Source organism: Tamandua tetradactyla, chromosome 6, assembly GCF_023851605.1.
Source record: "Tamandua tetradactyla isolate mTamTet1 chromosome 6, mTamTet1.pri, whole genome shotgun sequence".
Lineage (NCBI taxonomy): Eukaryota > Metazoa > Chordata > Mammalia > Pilosa > Myrmecophagidae > Tamandua > Tamandua tetradactyla.
Window position 1 is genome coordinate 5071349 of NC_135332.1, and position 21828 is coordinate 5093176.

General features: G+C 60.7%; 2 protein-coding genes across 6 annotated transcripts in view; both read right to left on the bottom strand.

The window, feature by feature from the left end:
* Positions 1–571: 571 nt before the first annotated feature.
* On the bottom strand, positions 572–3994 carry CD79B (CD79b molecule). 2 transcript variants are annotated; one of them, XM_077162982.1, is made up of 6 exons: positions 3856–3994; positions 3122–3172; positions 2149–2454; positions 1767–1885; positions 1260–1301; positions 572–1158 (listed from the first exon to the last, which is right to left on the bottom strand). In XM_077162982.1, exons 1-6 carry the CDS (start codon positions 3920–3922, stop codon positions 1060–1062), a joined length of 684 nt encoding a protein of 227 aa, XP_077019097.1. In that variant the 5' UTR covers positions 3923–3994; the 3' UTR covers positions 572–1059. The 2 variants fall into 2 exon arrangements, with proteins under 2 accessions (XP_077019097.1, XP_077019096.1); XM_077162981.1 differs by having other exon boundaries at positions 3122–3175.
* A 3286-nt stretch (positions 3995–7280) lies between these two features.
* Positions 7281–21828, bottom strand: part of SCN4A (sodium voltage-gated channel alpha subunit 4) — a 29833-nt gene continuing 15285 nt past the window's right edge. For 3 of the 4 annotated variants that reach the window (XM_077163573.1, XM_077163570.1, XM_077163572.1), the window contains 11 exons: positions 20547–21017; positions 18099–18234; positions 17270–17424; positions 16600–16773; positions 15933–16055; positions 14282–14560; positions 13956–14009; positions 13576–13713; positions 12952–13056; positions 12152–12422; positions 7281–11303 (listed from right to left, as the gene is read on the bottom strand). In XM_077163573.1, coding sequence (XP_077019688.1) covers positions 10078–11303; positions 12152–12422; positions 12952–13056; positions 13576–13713; positions 13956–14009; positions 14282–14560; positions 15933–16055; positions 16600–16773; positions 17270–17424; positions 18099–18234; positions 20547–21017 — 3132 coding nt within the window. In that variant the 3' untranslated portion in view covers positions 7281–10077. The remainder of the gene's footprint in view (positions 11304–12151; positions 12423–12951; positions 13057–13575; positions 13714–13955; positions 14010–14281; positions 14561–15932; positions 16056–16599; positions 16774–17269; positions 17425–18098; positions 18235–20546; positions 21018–21828) is intronic. The other variant, XM_077163571.1, reaches the window with a different exon arrangement.

Sequence of the window (21828 nt, forward strand, 5' to 3'; positions counted from 1 at the left end):
TGGGGGTGCGGCGGGGTGGGGGGAGAGATGTGCGGTAGAGGCAGGGGAAACCCCTACCCTCAAGGAGCTTCCAGTCTAGTCGGAGAACCAAGGGCCTGCATGTGGGACCCGCGAGAGCAGCACAAGGCAGCGGGTAAGCCAGAGCGGCATGGGGTCTGAAAGGGGTTTGGGTGGGGACTGGGGCACTTCAGGAGGACTTCCTTTAGGTGGAGGGACTTGAAGGACAGCAGACCTGGGATAGGTACAAGAGAGGTGGAGGAGAACAAAACGCTCCAGGGCAGAGATCCAGCCCTACACAGCAAGTCTCGGTGGCTGTGCGTGGGCTAAATGGAACGCAGGGTGGGGGCAATCCTGCTGAGGGAGGGGCCGGTCCAGTCACCCTTTCTCCAGCTGCCCTGGGGACATGACCACAGGACGCAACTGGGCCTTAGAGAGAGGCCTGGGAGTTGGGCCCAGGAGACGCGCCCTCCCAAACCTCCCAGGCCCCTGGGTACCCACATTCAGACAGCATTCATTCCCAAGCAGACACCCCTAGATGTCACGCAGCCATAAGATGTCACCAGCCTGTGTGTGGATTCTCAAGACACACTGTTTATTCTGTGGGCAGATGGCTCCGGGCCTAGGAGCCCCATTGGAAGGGAAAGGGTGCCTGAGAGGGACGCAGCTCTTGGTGGCCTGTCTGGGGCCGAATGGGGGTGGGAGTGGGGGCTGTGGCCCTGCCCAGGCTCTTTAGGGAGCTGGTCTGCTCTGAGTCCATTTGCAGGCTCCGGACAAGTCTCTGCCTTCTGCATCCCAAACGGGGGGGTGGATCCCTGCATAGCACCCCTCAGAAGTCTGGTCCAGTCTACCCCAGAGGGCTCCGGGCTCCAAATCACTGTCCTGCGGCCCCTCCACTCCAGACAGGGGCTGGAGTGGGGAGGCAGATCTGGGGGGCCGGCTTTGGCGGCCGACTGGGGGTCCAGGGAACGGGGGACGGGGCTGGGAGCCGGGCAGGCTCTGCAAGCAGTCGATGGAGGCCCCGGAGGCTGGTGCCCAGAGGCGTGGGGAGGTCCTGGCCACTTACTCCTGGCCTGGATGCTCACCCACTGACCACTTCACCTCCCCTGTCCGCAGGGTCACTATGTCCTCGTAGGTGGCCGTCTGGTCAATGTCTAGGCCCTGAGGACATGGAAAGGGGCTCAGGCCTCGGCCCCATGCCCAGCCACCCCAAATAGATGGTGGCCCCTGGCCGCACGAGCACAGGGGGGCGGGCCCCTTACCTCATAGGTGTGGTCGTCTTCCATCCCAGCCTTGCTGTCATCCTGATGGGGGCGGGGGCGGGGGCGGGGGAGCAGAGCGTGAGCTTCTCCTGGCCCCGTCCCCGGCAGGGCCAGGCCCAGGGAGGGCTGATGGGCCGGAGGGGGCGAGGTCCAGAGGTCAGGGGTCGGGCAAGGTGCACTCTGTGAGAGCGGTACCCAGCCTGGCATGGCACCCGGCCAATAAAAGGTGCCCTACCGATTAATTTGAGGAACAGATGAGTGCTCAGGCAACTGAATGAATGAGTGAATAAGTGATTGAGTAGGGGAGGACATGGGCAGACTCGGACCCCGGCTGGCCCAAGTGAATAAATGAGTGAATAAGTGATTGAGTAGGGGAGGACACAGGCAGACTCGGACCCGGGCTGGCCCAAGTGGGCAGCCAGGGAGGTTGGGGAGCTGAGAGCCTCTGTCCCCAGGTCCGCGGGCCCGGGGGGCCACCTCCCCGCCCCCACCCGCCAGGGCGGTCACCTTGTCCAGCAGCAGGAAGATGGGGACGGTGATGAAGAGGCAGATGAGCAGGGTCTGGACCATGATGATGCCATCCTTCAGGGTGTTCCGCCGCTTCAGCTGCTCCAGGGAGCTGAACCCTGGGGGTGGGGGTGGGGGCCGTGAGGCTGGGGGCGGGGCCTCACGGGAGTCCCGCCCCAGGGGCTGCCGCAGTGGCTCTCCTGGGTGTTCTGGGGACCGTGGTCACCTCCAAAGTGTGGCCCCTCCCCGCTGGCGGTGGCAGGGTCGGGCAGGGCTGGCCGGGGGTGGGGGGTGGGAGGTGCACGCAAGATGAACAGCCCGGGGCGCTGGCCGGGCTCCCCACCCCGCAGCCCAGCCCGGCTGGCGGACGCCCCGCACCCACCCATGACCCGCAGCTCCGTGCCGCAGCCCCTGTGCACGGCCCCGGAGCATTTCTTCTGGCAGAAGTAGATGCCGTTGTCCTCGAACTGGATGCCACGGAGGGTCAGGTTGGTGTACCAGAAGGGTCCTTCGTGCTCAAAGCGGCTGGGCTCCCAGGCCAGCGGCTGGGGCTCCGAGTCCATCTCTCGCTTCCGGAGCCAGCTCACCGTGCCGTTGGGGCTGTCCATGTAGCACCTCACTTCAACCTCGGAGCCCCGCTTCTTGGCCACGAAACGTGGGCTCTGCCAGACCCCAGAACAAGCGCTTCCTGGGGGTGCCAAGGTCAGGCTCAAAGTCCAACGGGGCGACTTACCGCCCGCCCGCCCATCCGGACCTCGGGGCTCTGTCCTGAGTGGCAGGGCCCCCTCCTCAGCTCCCCACTCTGGGGTCTGGGGACACCCCAGAGGCAAGAGCTGCGGGAGAGCTGAGCCACGTGAGAGGCCACGGGCTGAGCAGGGACTCCGCCCCTTCCTGAGCGCCCCACCCCCACCCCTCCCAGCTGCCTTTCCCTCGGAAGGCTCTTTAGAAGGCTCTGGAACCCATCTGATCCCTTTCCACTTCCACTACTGGCCTGATCCCGACCTCACCCCCCAGGCCACCGTCCCCCTGACCTGGAGGTGACCAACTGGTCCTCAGGCTGAGCCCAGTTCCCAGCTGGACAGACCCAGCTCTGACTCCTCAGCAGAATTCCTTCTGGCTGTCCCTCTGCTCTGATCACCACCACCCCCCAGCTTAGCTCACCCCTCAATCCAGGACGGGAGTGCAGGGGGCCTCAGGGGGCCTACAGCCCAGAGGCAGGAGCCCAGGAACCAGGCTTCCCAGGGGGGCCCTCGGGGGCCTGGGGATGAGAGGCCGGGGTGCAGAGAAGCCCTGGACAGTGACCAGCAAGGGGCCCAGCCACACTCGTCCCTGCAGGGGTAGGCGAGGGCACTGACCTGAGGGCCTCGAGACCAGGTTCTCTGTTTTGGCCACCGGCACAGGCCCACCTGCTGGGGGAGGGAGGAAGTAGGTGGGGTCCGGTCAGGCTTTGCGCCCCTGCTGTGTGGTGGCTCCACCTCTGCAGCCCCCCACATTCCCAGACCCACTTCCTCCCCCCAGACAGCAGCTTCCAGGCCCCTCAGCACACAACCCCCACCCCACCCCAGTCCCTCCACTGTGAGACCAGAGTGGGGTGGGGGGCACCAGAGCCCCCGCCTCCCAGTTGCCCTCTTCCTCTGGCCTTGAGCAGTTGCCTAATGAGAGAGGAGGGAAGTCACAGCTGGGAGGATTCTCCCATCTTCCAGATGAGGAGACCATTTCTGGAACATGTGTCTACATGGGGCTGGCGGAGGTGGCCTCTCCCCTGCCGTGCCTCCTCCTCCCCAACACACAGTGCTCCCAGGGGCCCCGGGGAAGGGGACACCACAGGCCTCTCCCCTCCCCCACTCCGGGCCCAGGTCTTCCACAGTCACAGCCCCCAACCCCTTTCTCCCCTCACACCCGGCTCAGCCCAGATGCCCTCCAGGCAGAGCCCAGAGCCCGTCACCACGGCTGATACCCACAGACCCCTCTCCAGGGCAGTCAGGGGCAGACAGGAGGCAGAACAAGGGAGAGATGGTGGAGGAGGATGGAGAAAGGAGCGAGACGATGACAGAGAGTGAAACCAGCAGGCCTCGTCACAGGGTTGTACCTGAAAGCAGCAGCAGCAGCGGCAGCAGCCAGCTGCTGGGCCCCGGAGACAGCGCCAGCCCAGCCATGGTCACTACTCCAGCCGCGACCCCAGCCCCGTGACGCCTTCGGAGGCTCCTGGGTTGAAACGTATAACTGCCCAGCCTGCAGCCTGTCCCCTCCCCGCCTCTTCCCTACCAGGCCCCTTCCTGCCATGCAAATCGGGACCCAGGGGAGGCACCTGCTCTCCGGGGGACTCAGGGGGAGGGCGGGCGCTCTTGTCAGCTGGGTTGCTGAGGCTCAAAGGTTGCCCCAGCCTGGGCACCACAGCTGGAGTCCGTGGTGGGTGCCCTGGGAGGGTGGGGTCTCTGCGTCTTCTAGGGGCAGCTTGCACTCTCCTCCCTGGGACCCCCCCACTCCACTTGCGGTCTTCTCCTAGGGCTTGCAACCCTCCCACCATGCAGTCTGCAAGCTCTTGGAAGAGTAAAACCCTGTAAGTCTTTAATTTATCCACACCACACAGCTCAGGCAAATGCTTAGCCATATGCATGGGGGTTCTGTATATGCAATTTGGGACCAGCTACATCCTTTGGGACAAAGAGCACCAAGGAAGGCCCAAGTTGGCAATGGCGGCGGGGGGAACAGCCATGGACCCAGGCCAGGTACCTGGAGGGGTCCAGGGCACAGCTTCTTGGCTTGGAGTGCAGGTGGCCATGTTGGGAGTTGACGATGATTTGCTCCCATGGAAGAAGGGAGTTACAGAGGTTCTTGAGCAAGAGCAGGCTAAGTGTGGCAGCTGCTTATGAAAAGTTCTGACCCTGCCCTGGGGAAAGGCTTCCTTCCCTTCCTCAGACTGGTGGCTGCCACAGGGGGTGACCCTAGGTGGAGATGTCTTAGAGACAATCCCCATCAGCCATTGGGGGCTTGTTCCTGGAGTTCTTAACTGCCTGATTCTGAAGGCCCTGAAGCATTGTCCACAGTTCCAGGACGCTTGGGCAGAGAACAGGAGGCTAGTACGGAGGCCCCCTTGGGGCAGAAACTCAAAGGCTCACAGGTTTTATCCCATGAGTCATCAGGGGAGGTGGACGGAACCAGAAGGTTCAGGAGCGAGGTTAAGCTGAGCTTCACGCCCCTGCCCCTCAGTCAGACACAGCCCCAGCTCCTGTGCTGGGTATCCTGGTGCAAGGCGCAATCTGCACAACTGCACCCAGCAGGCTTGCAAACCTCAGCCCTGCAGCCGGGTCCTCTCTCTATCATACACTGGCCTTTAGGAGAGGAGCAGAGATGCTAAATCCTAGATGTCCGTTGTCTACACCTACTTTCTTTCATGACCCTCCATTTTGCAGACAGAATGTGCTGCCTGCAGGCGTGTTTGGGTTGAGGGAAATGCAGACTCGCCTCCCACACCAGGGCTGGCAGGGAGACAGGCAGAGGGACCGGGGTATGTTTGGGGACCCCCTCCCCTTGGCCCCAGGCCTCACCTGGCAGGGGAGGGCTGCCGCTGAAGGGTGCAGGCCAGGACCTGAGCTATGGAAAGTGGGAACAGGAGGGTTAAAGTTTCATCCCAGGGACAGCTGGTTCTGCAGCGTCCCAGATGTTCTTGCTTGTTTCCAGATGTTCCAAATGGAAAAACATTTCTGTGAAAAGCTGTCAGATGTCCAGTTCACAGAACAAACAGCCCAAGAATATCAGCATCACCTGAGGTCAGCGTGGGGACCTCGGGCCTCCTGGTGCTTCTGGGGCTTGCTGAAGAGGGTGAGGGAAGCAGCTGGGCAGAGAAGGGTTGGGTGGGTCTGGGTGGGACTCCCCCCAGAGTGGGGCAAAGTCCAAGAACCTGTTTCTTTAGCAAACTCACCCCCTTACAAGTCTCTGGTGATGGAGACCTTGGTTAGCTTTGGGGCTAGCGTATCCCCAAAGTAGGGAGGGTAGTTGGTAGGGGGGTTTGGGGCATGCGTGCATTGCCCAGGTTTTGTAATTGGGGGGCCTCCTTGGGAGCTAGTCCTGAGGCCCAGGTGACAGCAGGGGCACTAAAGTGGGGGCAGGGCAGTTGGCGTCCACCAAACACGCACACCTCAATGTACCCTGCGGGCAGGGATGCAGATGTGTCCTTTGGACCTCATTTCCATTCACGCTTGGCAGGGATCTGTTTTCAGGAGGGGGCCCCACAGGCTTATTGGAGGCCACACTGTCCCTCCCTGGTGACAACAGCACTGAGCTTTCTCTGGTGCTTGTGACGCCCTTTCCTTTCCCAGAACAAGAGGCAGCGAAGCCCACCCCTGCTCTGTCCCCGGCTGCCCTGGACCGCATTCCCCACCCCCCCGCCGTCCCCTTTCCAGGAAGGCAGCATCAAAAAGAGTCAGAGAGCGGCTGAGGGAGGGGACAAGGGGCTCAGGGGCAGGGGAAGCAGGAAGGCAGGGACCCTGAGCAGCCCTGGGAAGGATGGGAGATCCTCAGGGAAAGAAGGGCTCAGACCCCTACCCCTCTCCCCCAGTCCAGCCTTACTGCCTGGGAGGAGGTCTGCAGGCTAAGAAGGACGTGGGTTTGCATCCTGACCTGCAGTATAGCAGCCGGAAAGCCTCACCAAATTACCCTGTGGTTCTCAACCAGGGGTGGTCCTGCCTCCAGCCCAGGGCCCTTTAGAAATGTATGAAAGCCATCGCAATGGTTGCAATGACTGGCGGGTGCCGCTGGCATTCATGGACCGGGACCACTAAAGGCCCTGCGGTGGAAGGGACAGGGTCTCACAAACACAGAATTTTTCTGCCCCACCTGCCAGTGGCATCCCAGTTAAGCAACACCCCTTCATAACCTGTTGGAGATCAAGTATCCTCATTTGTGTAAAAAAAAAAAAAAAAAAGCAAAAAACAGCTAACAAAAAAAAACCATAGTATGTTCCTCCCGAGGCAGCTGTGAGCATGACGGGAGCCCTGTGTATAAACACTTGGTGAGGTACCCAGAGGACAGGGCACGCTCAGAAAAAAGTCTTGAGCAGCAGCGATAACTCAAAGAGGGTTTTTTTGTTTTTGGTTTTGTTTTTTTTTGCATCAGCCTATGTTATCTATATTCTTTTGCCCAGTATTTTGTTCTTATTCTTTCACCATTCGAAACTTAGGGGAAGTGGGGGCATCCCGCAAGACTTCTGCCCTTGGGATCAGATTCGGAGAAACTTGAAGTGCCCCCTTCCTGCCCCCAGTGTGCCCTCAGCAGACAGCTGCAGGTGTCCCTGTCAGGCACCCAAACCCCCCAAACAGGCAAGAGAACTGCCAGGTGGGAAAGTGCTGCAGGAACAGGCTGAGTGCCCCTTACTCCCCACAGGTTCTCTGAAACCTCAGGACCCAGGAAAAGGGAGTGCAGGAGCCCTGTAAAGTAACCCTGAAAAGGGTGGGATCAAGTATTTACTAGTTTGGAGAAATAAATCCCAGAAGCCAGAAATCAAAATATAGAAAATAAAATTGTATAAAAAACTGTATTTCACCCCCACAGGGCTTGTGGACTGATGTATTTCATAGTAACATTTTTCATCCCAGTTCCACGTGACCCTGGGTTCTATGGGGTCAGGGGTCAGAGGCCGAGTCCTGGGGGTATGGGGTGCCCCATAAGCACCTTGGGGTCTTTGAGGGAGGGGTCAGGGAAGTGAAATGAAGGGAGCTTCCAGAGAGGAGGAGCTGGGGGTCACAGAGCCCTGACACATATTTTCTGGGTGCTGCCAAGGCCAGGGAGGGAGGGGTGGTGTTGCCTACTTGGGGAGTTAGAGCCCTCCTTATCCTGCCGTCCCCCATCCAGGAGACTCCCCACATCTCCCCCACTTGACCCCAAATCCCATCAGCTCCTTGTTCCTTCTTGCTACTCTTGGCGTACACACACACACACACACACACACACACACACACACACACACGGCCATGGAAGGGAGATGCCAAACGTCAGAGGCATTCGGGAGGTTTATTGTAAGATCTGTACGAAGGAGCCCATCTGCCCACTGGCTTGAGGCCTGTACCTGCCCAGACGAGACAGGAACAGGTGCGGGTCTGCCCAGGGGAGGCCTGGACCCTGCTCATCTACTCGTCCTTTGCAACCTGCACACAGTCTGGTGGCAAATGTCCAGTCCAAGAGCTTTCTGAGGTTCTTGGGGCTACGGCAGTTTGGGGCCAGGGGAGGGAAAAGCAAGAGAGAAGGGTGCTGGGCAGGGAAGAGGCCGAGCCCCTCCCGGATGGAGCTGGGGAAGGAAGAGACAGAATCACCGCAGGGAGAGATGGGAGGAGTTGAGTCCCCTCCACAGAGGAGACACAGGTGGGAGATAGGGAGGAGGGCTGAGGCCATGGGTGCCATGGAGAGAGACAGAGGAAGGGGAAAAGGTGGAGCTCAGGGGAATGGGACAGAGGGGTGCCCAGGCAGGACAGAGAGGAGGTGAGTGAGCAGGGCAGACAAGACAGAGGCACTGGCCTGTGGTCAGGTGTGCATGCCCACACATGCACACACATCTTGTTTTGAAGGGTTTGCTGTTTCCTGAGTTTTAATCATACTGTTCATGAAAAAAACAAGAAGAAAAAGAAGAGGAACTTAGGTCAACAGCAACTCAAAGTGCCAACCTCACTACATGTATTTGCATCCATACACATACTCACTAGCACAGGCCCATCCTCACACATACAAGCGCACTCATAAAGCAGGTCTGCACAGAGAAGACACACACCAGCCTGAACTCACACAGGGACCTTCAGACACAGAGGAGCACACTGGCACACCTACACAAATACTCACATACGTACAGGCCCACACTTACACATACAGGCACATTCACTTGAGCAGTCCTGCACAGAGGACACACACACACACACACACACCAGCCTATATTTGCACAGGGAACTTCAGACACTATACAGACACAGTGACGACGTATCCACAAAAATACCCATCCATACACAAGAGGCACGTATCACGGTACCCAGCGGCTTATACATACAGTCACACACTTGAATACACACAGCTCTAAGCATCCAAGTAGACACACAGGCCGCACAGCTGCACACCCAAGTGAGTACATCCAGCTACCCCTGAGCAGCTCTCTTGGCCCCTCCTCCCTGCCCAGCCTGTCTGTTCTCTGGGAGCCAGCAAAGGCCTGGCACCATCACCTCCAGATCAGTGGTGCCAGCAGAAGTAATGCCTAACTCTCCAGGCAGCAGGAAGTGGGAAGGTTGAGCCTGAGCCAGGTGGAGATTTTTCTCTGCATGTCCCAGTGTTGAAATCTCTACTGTAAGCTCAACCACAACATTCTTAGGATCAGTTTGAAGAGAGGAAAAAAAAAAAAAAGAATGAAGGGGAAGAAGAAGAGATGGGCATGGGGAGAGATGAGAAGGAGGAGGCTCGATGAGGCAACAAGTTGCCCTGGTGGTGCTAAAGGACAAATGAGGAATGGAAGGAGGGAACAAGAATCTTATTGAGCTTCAGGGTCCCTGACCCCAACCAGTCTGGGTGCTTAGGCCAGAAGGAGCCTCGGCGCCACTGTACTTCCATGCTTCCTGGAAAAAGAAAACTCCCACGTGGAATCCATCCTTCTGCTCGTCCCCTAAAGGCCAGCCAGGGGAGCCCTGGGCCTGACAAAACCTGGGAAGTGGTTTCAGGGGCTGCAATCCCAGCCCGATGCATCAGTTTCCAGCAGCCAATTAGGTTTAAGGAGCCATTTCTATACTGGTGACATTTCCCTTTTCCAGGGAATTCCTGAGCCGGCAGGGTGAAGCTGCATCCGGGGTGAGGATGGAGGGCAGGCGGCCCGCTGAGGTCAGGTGTCTGCACCTTAAGACGTCTTTGTCTGGGATGGAGTTGGGGAACCTGAGCCACTTCCTGGGGAGAGGCCAGCAGCCCTTAAGACTCTGAGACAGGAGGGCAGCCAGTCCCACCGCTGTGGTCCAGCTCCTCCCCACGTTGGAGGTGGAGGGTCTGATGTTCTGACCTTCCCCTGGACCAAGGGGAGGGGGTGGCAGGGCCCGTGCGGAGGTGAGAGCAACTCGAAGGCAAAATCATGGCGGCGGGGCCTCAGGCCCAGCACGGAGCTTCCAGGCACAAGTCCACCTCACGTGGCCTGGGGAGGCAGGTGCTCCGCTCCAAGGGTCAGCCCAGCACAGCTTCATCCTGTCCCCCACGAAGGAGGCGGACACAGCCCCAGAGTCCCAGCCCCGCTTCCTCAGCGTGCAGGTCACGCGGTGGGAAGCTTTAGGGCTGTGCCAATGCTCAGCTGACCGCTGTGCTAGACCAGGGACTCTTTGACCCCTGGGCGCACCGTCTGCCCCAGTGGCGGTGAGGGTGGGAGGGTGGCGTCCGAGAGGCCTGCGGGCGTGAGCCCCGCGGCTGGTCCGCCGTCCCCTACCGAGGCAGTCTCCTCGGCCTGGCTCTGCATGCTGCTGCTCCCGTTCTCGGGGCCATACATCCTGCTCATGTTGCTGGCGACCAGCCCCTCCTTCTCCGGGGCCTCGTCCCCATTGCCGTCCTGGCTGTGGCGGTACATGTAGGACGCCTGCTTCACCGAGCGCTGGAGCAGGTGGCGGCGGTAGGCCCTCTGGATCTTGATGGCGCACACCTCCTCGTGCTTCCTCTTGAGGGTGGTGGTGATGGGCTCGTAGGAGACCTTGGAGGGGTTGGCCGCCATGAACTTCTCCTCCATGGTCTGCTTGAGGGCGTCCATCTCTCCAGAGTCGCCCAGGACCTCTTTGGTCAGGGCAAACAGGATGTCCAGGCAGTGGATCTTGTCCCCCGGCACCATGGGCAGGTCCAGGGTGATGAGCTTGATTCTGTTGGGCTTGGCGATCCTCAGCGGCTCCTGCAGCGTGTCCACGAAGTCGGAGAGGCGGCTGTAGGCGATGAACTGCGTGGCGTCGGGGTCAAACTTCTCCCACGTCTCGTAGAACATCTCGAAGTCATCCTCGCTCAGGGGCTCGCTGCTCTCCTCAGTGGCCACGTTGAAGTTCTCCAGGATGATGGCGATGTACATGTTGACCACGATGAGGAAGGAGATGATGATGTAGCTGCAGAAGAAGCAGATGCCTATGGAGGGGTTGCCGCAGTCACCCCGGATGCTGGTGCCCGGGTTCTCCAGCATGGGGTCGCAGTCAGGGGGCCCGCTGTTGAGAATGGGGTTGAGGAGCCCGTCCCAGCCGGCCGAGGTGGTGATCTCGAAGAGGCAGATGATGCTGTTGCCGAAGGTCTCGAAGTTGAACATGTCGTCAATGCCTGACTCCTTCTTGACGTAGGCGAAGTTGGACATGCCGAAGATGGAGTAGATGAACATGACCAGGAAGAGCAGGAGGCCGATGTTGAAGAGGGCGGGTAGGGACATCATGAGGGCAAAGAGCAGCGTCCGGATGCCCTTGGCCCCACGGATGAGCCGCAGGACGCGCCCGATCCGCGCCAGGCGGATGACGCGGAACAGCGTGGGTGACACGAAGTATTTCTGGATCAGGTCAGAGAGCGCAAGGCCTGCAGGGAGGAGCTAGTGAGGTCTGCTGCCCTGAGGGGAGGCTGGGCCGGGGGGGGGGGGGGGGGGGGCGGGGCTGTGGGTCACGGCGGGGCTCGAGGAGCCCGGCTCGTGTGCTCTTCCCAAGAAGGGGCCAGGAGATGCCCAACCCTCCGAGCACAGTCCACATGACCGGACCCATCAGGCCAGGCTCCCCCAGAGGCTTCGGGGCCAGGGGCTGAGTCTCTGCCCTAACACAACAGGAGATGGGATGGGCTCAAGTCGATGGGGCTCATTCCTAAGGCTGTCTGCGGATAAGGGAATGTGTGTGTGCACGCGTGTTGTGCCTACAATGTGGGCATATGACTTAGCTTGTCGGTGACGCAGTTAAATGGGAGTGACAACACTATTTGCTTTGTAGCACTGTCATGAACAATTAGCGGGAGAACGCCTGCAAAGGGCGACTGCATGGTGTCAAGAGTACAGCAAATGCTCAAAACAAATGGTGGCTAGCGATCACTGTAATCACGGGCGTGCCCGGCACTTCCCCAGTGTGCACGGACACTGGCACCGACTTCTCTTGCGTTTTACTAAGTATGCAGGCCATGCTTGTGCATCTATTAGTAAGCTAAGTGTTTTTTAAGGCACATTTATGTGTGTGCAGGTGACAGTCCGGACCCACCCTCACGTGCCCCGGTGTCTAAGTGCGGATGCCAGGGTCTGTCTGTGTGTGCGTGCGCACACGCGTGTGCGTGTGAGCATGCAGGGAGCACGGCAGGTGTGTGTGCACGAGCCAGGGAGCACCGGGTGTCCCCAAGGGACCCAGCCCGGCTCTGCCCTGCCCGGCCCCGCCCGGCCGGGCCCCGCTCACCCGCGATGGACAGGATGACAACCACGAAGTCGAAGATGTTCCAGCCGACGGTGAAGTAGTACTGGCGCAGGGCGAGCATCTTGAGCACGCACTCGCCCGTGAAGACGATGATGAAGCCCATGTTAATGTTGTACAGGATGTCCACCTTGAGCTGGCTCTGGTCGTCCGTCTCCACCATCATGGTGACCATGTTGAGGCAGATGAGCATCATGATGGTGATGTCGAACGCCTGCTTCATCACGAGGTCGTACACCATGCCCTGAACCTTGTTCTGCAGTGCGGGTCGGGGGCAAGGACGCATGTGGGTGCGTGCGGGGCGGGCGGGAGAGGTTGGGGCCCAACAGGACACGGGCAGGCCCAAGATAGAGGATGACCCCACAGCAGGACCACGAGGGAGGAGAGTGGGCTTGCGGTGGGCCCCGTGGGAGGGGCGGGGCGGCTGGCCCTTCTGAGGGGGCCGAGGCCAGGCCTGTCTGTGCTCGGGGTCCTTGGGCATCCTTCCTCACCCTGGGGCTTTTCCTTCCTTCAAGGTCTCCCGGAAAACCCCTGCCTTTCTCCCAAGGCCACTGGTCATTGGGGACTTGGCCCCCATCTCCACCCCCTTCTGGGGACCCTTACCCACTGAGGGTCTCAGGCGGGGACGGACACTGGGGGGCTGTGGAGGGCCAGGTGGGGGGAGTTTAGCAGGGCAGATGACACAGAAGCGCCTCTTCCGGCCCGTGGACCTGCTGCCCCCTCGGGCAGGCGCCTCATACAGGCTCTGCGCCACCTGGCTACAGTGGGGGGGCCTGGGGTGTTACCTGGGGCCGGGGGATTGGCTTCTGAGGTTTCTTGGAGCCCAGCTTCTTCATGGCGTTATAGTATTTCTTCTGTTCCTCCGTCATGAAGATGTCTTTTCCTCCAAAGTACAGTGGGATGGGGCCTGTGAGTATCAGGTGGGAGCTCTTTCTCTGCCTCTGGGACCCCCTATCTCAGGGGCCACCCTGAAAGCAGCCCCCACTCCTGTGGAGGGGTCAGATTTGGGAGTTGAGGGGATAAGGGGGAAGGGGTCTCAGAGGGACTCAGGGACCAGAGGAGGAAGGGGAGGGAAGTGGGGGCAATGGGCCGAGGGAAGGGGCCAGTGGCACCCCACAGCCAGTTTCGGGCCAGACTCTTTCCATCCATATCTAGTTGGGCCTTTAGAATCACCAAGCAAAGAAGCTGGTGTCAACCCATTTTACAGCTAAGGAAACTGAGGTTTGGGGAGGCCAACTCCCTGGTTCCCAGTTGGGGGGTGGGGTTGGGACCCAGGCTTGCTGCCAGCAGCAGGCCATGCTTTCGAATAAATGAAGGAGTGGGTAGAGGAAGGCAGGGAAGAGGGAGATGAGGTGTGGGGCAGGGGGCGCGGGGAGAGTGCGGGGCAGGTAGGCCTGGCGAATACTCATCTTTTTCTTCTGCTGATTGAAGTTGTCAATGATGACACCGATGAAGAGGTTGAGGGTGAAGAAAGACCCGAAGATGATGAAGATGACGAAGTAGAGGTACATGTAGAGGTTCACCTCGTACTGCGGCTGCTCCTCCTGCTGCGGGGCCACGGGGCAGGCAGGGTGTGCTGGGGGCGCTGCACACACGCCTCTCCCTGCTGCCCAGCCCACTGTGGGCAGGATGGGGACCTGGGGCCCAGAGGGGGGCCCCCCCCCGACCCCCAGCCTTCTGGCTCTCAGGGACTCCTGGCGGGCTGGGGAGGGGCATGTGGCCCTGCGTCTCCGGGCTGGGTCCTCTCCTCCGCTAGCCCCACAGCCATATCTCGGCAACTCCCACTCACCTCCCGGGAATCCACGGCTGCATACATGATGTCCATCCAACCCTTGAAGGTGGCCTGAGAGAGTGCAGTTGAGGGTGGGAGGGTAGGGGGCTTCTCTGTGCTTCCATCATCCCCGAGTTTCCCTCCCCTCTGTACCCTGGCCCTCCCCAGGGGCTGCCTGCCTGAAGCTCTCGAGAGCCCGGAGAGGATCAGGGAGGACCCCAGGGTCTCACAGCATGGGAGGCAGGGTGGGCGGCCCCTCCCAGGGAGCGACAGTGGGCGTGGGTGCACTCAGAGAGCTTGGGGCGCCTCCAGCCCCGCGCAGAGCAGGCAGCGGCTGCACTCACCACCTGCAGCAGGGAGAGGTAGCCAAGGCCCACGTTGTCGTAGTTGACCTTGACGTTGAGCCAGCGGACCTGGCCCGTGTACATCAGGCTCTCGCACTCAGACTTGTTGTTGACCTCGGAGATGTCGAATCTCTCCGAGGTGGTGGTGTTGATGCAGTAGTAGAACTTGCCAGCAAACAGGTTGACGCCCATGATGCTGAAGATGAGCCAGAAGATGAGGCAGACGAGCAGCACGTTCATGATGGAGGGGATGGCTCCCAGCAGGGCGTTCACCACCACCTGGGGGGCAGGGCAGCGGTCACTGGCAGACCCTTGCCCAGGCGGGTCAGAGAGACCTGGTTTCCTCCGAGACTGGGCCCCCTGCCTACACACCAGCCAGGGACCAGGCTGAGCTGGGCATGGTCATTCAAGGAAGGCTTCCTGGAGGAGGGCCAATCTGACAAGGGCCTGTGGGGTAGCAGTTATTTGCCTGTGTGTGTGTGTGTGTGTCTGTGTGTGTTTCTGTGTGTGTGTGTGGTGGAGAGGGGTGGGGTGGGGGGCTGCCGGCCTGGTGGTCAGGACGGGTTCTCTGCTTGGCTGGAGGTTTCTCTGGAAGCAGCTCAGCCACGGATCACCAAGCAGGAGACAAACACACACTCCTTCCTCAGCCTCCATAGGAAACTCAGTTCCCCTGCCTGGCCCCTGCTTACCTGCTTCCAGCATCAGGGACTCAGACCTGGGCTCAAAGAAGACACCCGGGTCTTCAAAGCCACAGGACCCTGGGCTGGACTCTGCCCCCACCAGCTCTGGTTACAGGGACCAACCTCACTATTTTGAGCTAAGCTAAATTAGAGAACTGACGGTTTTGTTTTTTTTTAGGAGAAGTGTTTTGTCTTTAGACAGAGTGGGCGGCTCAAGCCTGGGGATTCCCGGGGCAGGGGGTAGCATCTGCCCTGGCTTGGGCACTCCCAGGGGTCCACTTCCCCTCAGCCGGGCAGCAGTTCATTCCGGAATAAGCAGGAAGGGGTCCTGGGCCAGGCACACTGCAGCTCACAGCCAGCTCCCTCGGGGGGACTTGGCCCTCGGGACAGGCCTGGCTTCCAGCAGCCCCCAACTTCAGCAAGTCCCACCTGTCTTCCTCAAACCCTGTGTTTACCTGTCCTGTCCTCTAAAGGACCTCAGGGGATCCTCTCCAAACTCAGCAGGACCCCAAGCTCGAGCCTGGGGGACTCAGGACCTGAGTACCTTGCTGCTTGCTCAGGTCTCAGAGAGCTGGGGGGCCCCATCTGAGGTCGGGGGGGACCACCATAGACGCACAGACCCGCCTTCCCGGCTCCTCTCCCTCCTGCCAGGGGCCCTCACTGCCCCTTCCGGGTGCTGCCGCGGCCTTTGCTGCCCCCCAGCGGTGGCAGAAGTGAGCCATGGGCATGCTGGCGAGGGGGGCTGGGGCAGGAATGGGGCAGGCGGTGGGGCCAAGGGCACTGGAGACTGCTGCTGCGTGCAGGAGGATGTGTCCAGGGCCCCCAAACCTGTCCGCAGGGCGGCTGGTCCAAGCCCTCTGCCTTCCCCTGGTGGTGGCCGGAGTACAGGCACATGTCCCTCTACCTGCCCAGCGGGGGCCTGTTCCCGCCCCCCAGTCCAGAGCCCTAATCAGAGCCCCCACAGCGCTCACCCTCATGCCCTCGAATCGGGACAGTGCCCTCAGGGGCCGCAGGGCCCTCAGCGTCCGCAGGGATTTGATGGGTCCCAGCTCTGAGTAGCCCAGCCAGTTGGCCACCAGGCTGATGATGGAAACCTGCAAAGGGGGATTGGGGGGTCAGTGAGGGCCGGGCCCCGCCTGCCCCCAAGCCCAGGGTTTCTCTCCCACACTCCCTCCTAGTGGGGGACCCCGACTAGTGGGACACCAGCAGCCCTGGGCTCATCTCAGTGCAGTTGTCAATTAACTGGGGGTGACAGGCCATGGCAGGGAGGGCCCCCCACTTCCCTGAGGGGTCTGTGTCCTGGCCAGAGAAGACACTAACTGCTCCCCCATATTGGCAGGGATCCTAAATGCCCTTCTTCTCATCGCCTTGCTCCCTGCAGGACCCAGGTCCCTTGGGACAGATAAAATATTTCCCTGCGTGGGTTTCACCAGCCCCCTCCCTGGGCAGCTGTCTGCCCGAGAAGCTTGGACTGAACAACACGTGCAGAGCGACGTCTCTCCCCCTTCCGCTTTGAGTGAACCGAGGTGCTGCGTTGTCAATAAATCATTTGCTGCTGTTGTTGTGATAAGCAAGGTGGATCCCGGCCCCCAAAGGCCCTCGGCTGCCGTGGCCGAGGGCGGGGGCTGGGACACTCACGTCCACGATGAGGAAGTCCAGCCAGCACCAGGCGTTGGTGAAGTACACCTTGAAGCCGTAGGCCACCCACTTGAGCAGCATCTCCATGATGAAGACGTAGGTGAAGACCTTGTCGGCGTACTCGAGGATGGTGCGGATGACCGGCCGCTGCTCAATGTAGATGTCCTCGAAGGCCTGGGGACATCGGTGTCACCAGGGGCGGCAGGGCCCTGGAGACTGGCCAGCAGCATGCTCCCCACCCTGCCCGAGGCGGCCGCTCCCAGGGTCTGAGGCCGGGTTGGGGGACAGCCCAGAGGGACAGGCTGCAGGCAGCTCCCCGCCAAAGACCGGGTCAACGAGCTCCCCCGTGGGGAGATGCCCCTCAGCTCCCCCCACCCCCCCAGGCCAAACATGATCACCAGCCAGGGCTTCTGAGGTGACACCCACTCAATCCTGCCCCCCACTCCTGGTCCCCAAATCCCACAGTCACCTGGGGGTGCACAGCCCACACAGCCAGGGGGCCCCAGATGCAGCTTAAGGAGGGGAACACAGGCTATGGCCAATGGGTGGGCTCCCTGAGGGCTCTGAGCCCAGGCAAGGCCTGCTCTGCCCATGCTGCCACCCCCCCCCCCCGTAGCCTCCCCACCCACCCCCCACTCCCGACCTGCGCTGCCCCTAGGGCTGTGCCTACCAAGGCCCCGCTGCTGAGCAGGATCATAAAGACAATGAAGGTCTCGAACCAGTTGTGCTCCACGATCTTGAAGCAGGCCCTGCGGAGGGTCCACCACTGCTTCCCGCGGCCCTCGGAGGTGTCCACGTAGAGGAAGGGGCAGCGGTTCACGCAGGCTGGGGTTGGGGGGGCACCGCGTCACAGGCTGGGGGCCGCCTCAGGGCGCCCGCCAGCCCTCCCAGAGGGGCACCCACCCCTGTTGGGCTCCTCCACCTCGCTGCCCCGGAGCCCCGAGGTTGGGGGCCTCCCTCCGCAGCTGCTGTCGGGGCGGACACGCGGAGGAAAGGCTGGAGGGGAGGCCCAGCCCCGAGCCCGGGCGCCGCTGCGCTCAGCTGCCCCCATCCTCCCCGACCGCCCAGGGAGCCCTCTCTCGGCATGGGCGTGGGACAAAACTGTTTTCTTCCAGGCTGTCTCGGACGGAGGGCAGGACGGGCAGGCCTCTCTCCGAAGGCGAGGATGAGGAAGGCACGGCGCTGCATCCCCGAGCCCCCGCCTCCAGCCCCGGGACGCGCACGGCAGCCGGCGCGAGGTTCCGCCACCGTCCTCGGCCCACAACCGCGCACCCCTCTCTGGGGTCGCCCCCGGCAGGGACGGGGTAGCATCAGGGAGGAAGCTCCCCAGGCCCCCCGGCTGGTGGTGCTGTGCGTGTCCCAGAGGCTGCAGCGCGCTGGGGCTGGGCCGGGGCTGCTGTCCCCTCTCCGGCCCTAGCCTGGCCTGTGCCTTGCAGCACCTGCTGGGCTGGGGGAGGCGCTGTGAGGCGGGGGCTGCCGGCAGGTGGGCTGGCCCTCACCCTCGGTGAAGCACTCCTCAGGCTGCTCTCCCTCGGGGTTCTCCTCGGCCTGCTCTTCGGGGTCCTCCTCGGGGGGCTTGTAATCGGCCGTGCTGCAGACGGAGGAGTTCCCGTCGTAGAGGGGCTGTGGCGGCTTCTGTGGGGGCCACAGGGTCACGTGATCCCTGGGCCCCCAGGGACCCCCTCCAGCTTCCCCCGGGGTGGGGCAGAGGGAGGTCAGGATGGGAGCTGGGCAGGGAAAGGAGAAAGAGGGGGTGGCTCAGCCTCATTCATTCACTCATTCATTCATTCATTTGACCCTGGATTATTGGGCTCTGTGCAGTGGCTTTTGCAGAAGAACCAGTGGCCGAGTCACACGTGATTCTGTTCCCATGGGACTAACGTGTAGAGTGGGGAGGGCCCAAGGCCTGGGAGGGGGCATGAGGAGACACAGGGGGTGTCAGGTCAGGGAGGAGGCTGGGAGAAGGGGGTGGCTTGGGGGGCTCAGCTGGGCCAGGGGCTCAGGGAGGCATGGAGAGGCATGCACGGGGCCAGCAGAGGAAGAAGAGGCCTGAAGGAACTTTGGAGGGGGCAGGGCACGAAAGGGGGTCAGGATGGAGGTGGGGGTGCCACAGCCCACAAATAACAGCTAGTGGTGATCCCAAGATCTGAACCTTCCCACCCCCGGGGTCTGCTTGGCTGAGGAGTCCAGAAAGGATGGAAAATTTTCCCCAGCCAAAGCTCCTGCCTGGCGCCAAGGGAACTTGATCACAGCAGAGGCGGAGTGGGGGAGGCTGGCACTCTGGCTGGCCAGGTCTCCCCCCCACGTCCTCCTGGTGCCATCCCAGACCAGCTTCCTGAGGCCCCAGCCTCAGCTCCTCAGGGGGCTCTTTCAGGGCTGGGGGTGAGGCCCCTGAAGAGGAAGATGGAGAAGAGGCAAGCCAAAAAGGCAGCTTGGGGCAGCGCTGGTTCCAGAGGGGCGACCAGGAAATCAGGGGTCCTCATCCCAGTTGACAGAGAGGGAAACTGAGGCACGGGACATTAGGCCAGCCAGGGCATCCACAGAGCTGCTTTCCCTGACTGTGCACCCCAATGTCCACAGTCTTCCTTAGGGCCATGCTTGCCTCCCTTTAAAGAGTCCCAGAACCCCTTCCCCTTCCCCTCCCAGAGCCTGGACACCGGTGCTGTCCGCCCCCCCTCCTCCCACGCTCCTCATAGCGAGGTCAGCACCACATCTCCCCGGGTATTTATAGCTCGGCAGGCACTCGGCCCCCTGTTAAGTCAGCGTGCCACATATTTGGGGAGAATAAGAAGTCAAATGATTTCAGGGCAAAGTTCATTCCGGCTCTGGTGCCAAGTTAGGCCCAGGGCTGATCCAGAGGGGTGGGCAGGGGTCTCTGCCTCAGCTTATGCACTCATCCCTCCCTTGCAAGAGCCGGAGGGGGCCGGGGGGCTCGGAGTCAACCCCTCTGGGCGTTCCTGGCAGGGCCCAGCCTCCACCCCTGGGGGTGCACACCACCCAGGTCCAGTTCTTTCTACAGCCTAGCAGGAGAGGGGCGGGGGAAGGGCGACCTGGCCAGCAGCAGGCCCCCTGTCTCTGCTCTCTGCCTTCTCTGCCCCCAGCTCCCATTGCCCCTCTAGGTCATGTCCTCGGAGACAGAGTCCCAAGAGTCCTTGGGCCGTATGAGTTAAATTAAAAAAAAAAAAAGCATAATAAATAAATTAATAGAGGGAGATAAAGGGTAAAAATTAGGTTGATTGAACTACTGTGGGTCAATGAAAGGGACAGGTAAGGGGTATGGGACTTATGCGTGTTTTTTTTTCTTTGTATTTCTTTTTCTGGAATGATGCAAATGTTCTAGAAATGATCATGGTGAAGAATACACAACTATGTGATGATATTGTGAGCCACTGATTGTATAATATGGTTGGACTGTATGTGTGTGGATATTTCTCAATTTAAAAAATACACACACACACACACAAAAGAGTCCTTGGTCCACACTGTGAGGTTGGAACCAGTCCAGGTGGGGTCTAAGCAGAAACAGGTGATGACAACAGGGACCCAGCAGGGCCTTCAAGCCTGGGGGTGGGGGAGGCAGGCAGTTAAGCGAGGCCTCTTGGGTCCCAGGCCCTGGGCTGTGCTGCACAGGTAACAGCGTCCTGAGAATGCCACCTGCTGGTCGGAGAGGGCCCTGTCGTGGGGCGGGGACTGGGAGAGGAACTCAGAGTATCGGGGCAGGGGGCTCTGATGGTAATAAACACGTGACCTTTCGGGGACAACAAGGCACCATTTACGGAGAACTCACCAAGTGCTTTACACTCAGCATCTCACAACGACATGTGAGGTAGGCACCATTCCCCCCATTTTACAGATGGAGAAACCGAGGCTCGGAAAGGTCCTGTGACTTGCCCAAGGTCACCCCTAAATCTGCACCCGGGTCTCTGTGTCCCCCCGGATCGGCTCACCTTGCCGTCCTCAGGCTCCGAGAAAGTGTCAGTTTCCTCCTCCGTCGGCATCTCCAGGTCGGACTCCTCAGAGGCGATGGGCACCTGGATGGTCAGGTAGGGGTTGTTGATGAAGTTGAGGTGGTCGAGCTCGATGCTGGAGGGAGGGCCGTCGGCCAGGTGGTTCAGGATGTGACTGTCCTTCACATCCTTGCCGTTGTCCTCAGGCGGCGGCTCCTTCTTCTCGTCCTCGGGGCTGCTCTCCCCGGCCTCCGCAGCCTCGCGGGGGTCCCCGAGGCGGAGCATTATGTCCTTGGGGCTCAGGAGCCTGCCGTGCAGCAGGCCCAGGAGGAAGGCCTTGGCGAAGCCGATGCCCCACTTGATGCGCCCGATGGCGATCTGCAGGTTGTTCATCTCGCTGTCGTCGTCAGAGGCCGCCAGGCTGTCGGCGCTGAAGGAGCTCAACAGCAGCGCCAGGAACAGGTTCAGGACCTGGGGGGCCGGGGGGGGCATGCATTCAGCCCGTGGCCCTTGGGGGCGCTACCCTCAGCCAGCATGGATGTCACGCCGACATGGCAGACCGGCCGCATGCTAGGCATTTCAAATGACCTCGCCTCACTGAATGCTCATGGCCGCCCGCGGAGGTGTGGGCTGCACTAGGCAGATAGTGAAACTGAGGCTTGGGCCTATGACAAAACGGCGGGACTCTTTCCGAACCTCTGCCCTTCACCTCCACTGCCCGGGAGTGGGGGAGAGGGGGAGGCTGCAGATCAAAGCACAGGACTCAAGTCTCCAGGCTTCCTAGAAGTGTTAGGAATCTTCATCAGGTGTGCCTTCTTTTCCTCTTCTGTTAAGTGGGACTTCTCACAGACCCAATGGACCCGAGTGGCAGACACCTGTCCCCTGCTTTTTCGGAGAAGGCACCTGATCTGCTGCTATTCATCTCTTTTCTCCCTTGGAGCTCTCTATCCCACCTGGTTCTCTTCCCACATCCCTACTGGAAGGGACTTAAGAGGCCACTGGCCCACCCCGCCCACTTTATTTCCCACTGGACAGACACTGACTAGTCCTGCCACTGTGTCAGAAGTGAGTGGACTGCGAGAACTCCCAGCCTAGTAGAGAAAGACGTTTGATCAGACAAGAACAAAACAGTGAGTTTGGATGGTAGTACAGATTGGGGTACACAAGCTTTGAAACTATGCTGCCTGACTTTGAGCCCCAGTTCACTAGCTGTGTGTCCTGTAGCAAGTAACTTCACCTCTTTGTGCCTCAGTTGCCTCATGTGTAAAAGAGAGAGAATTCT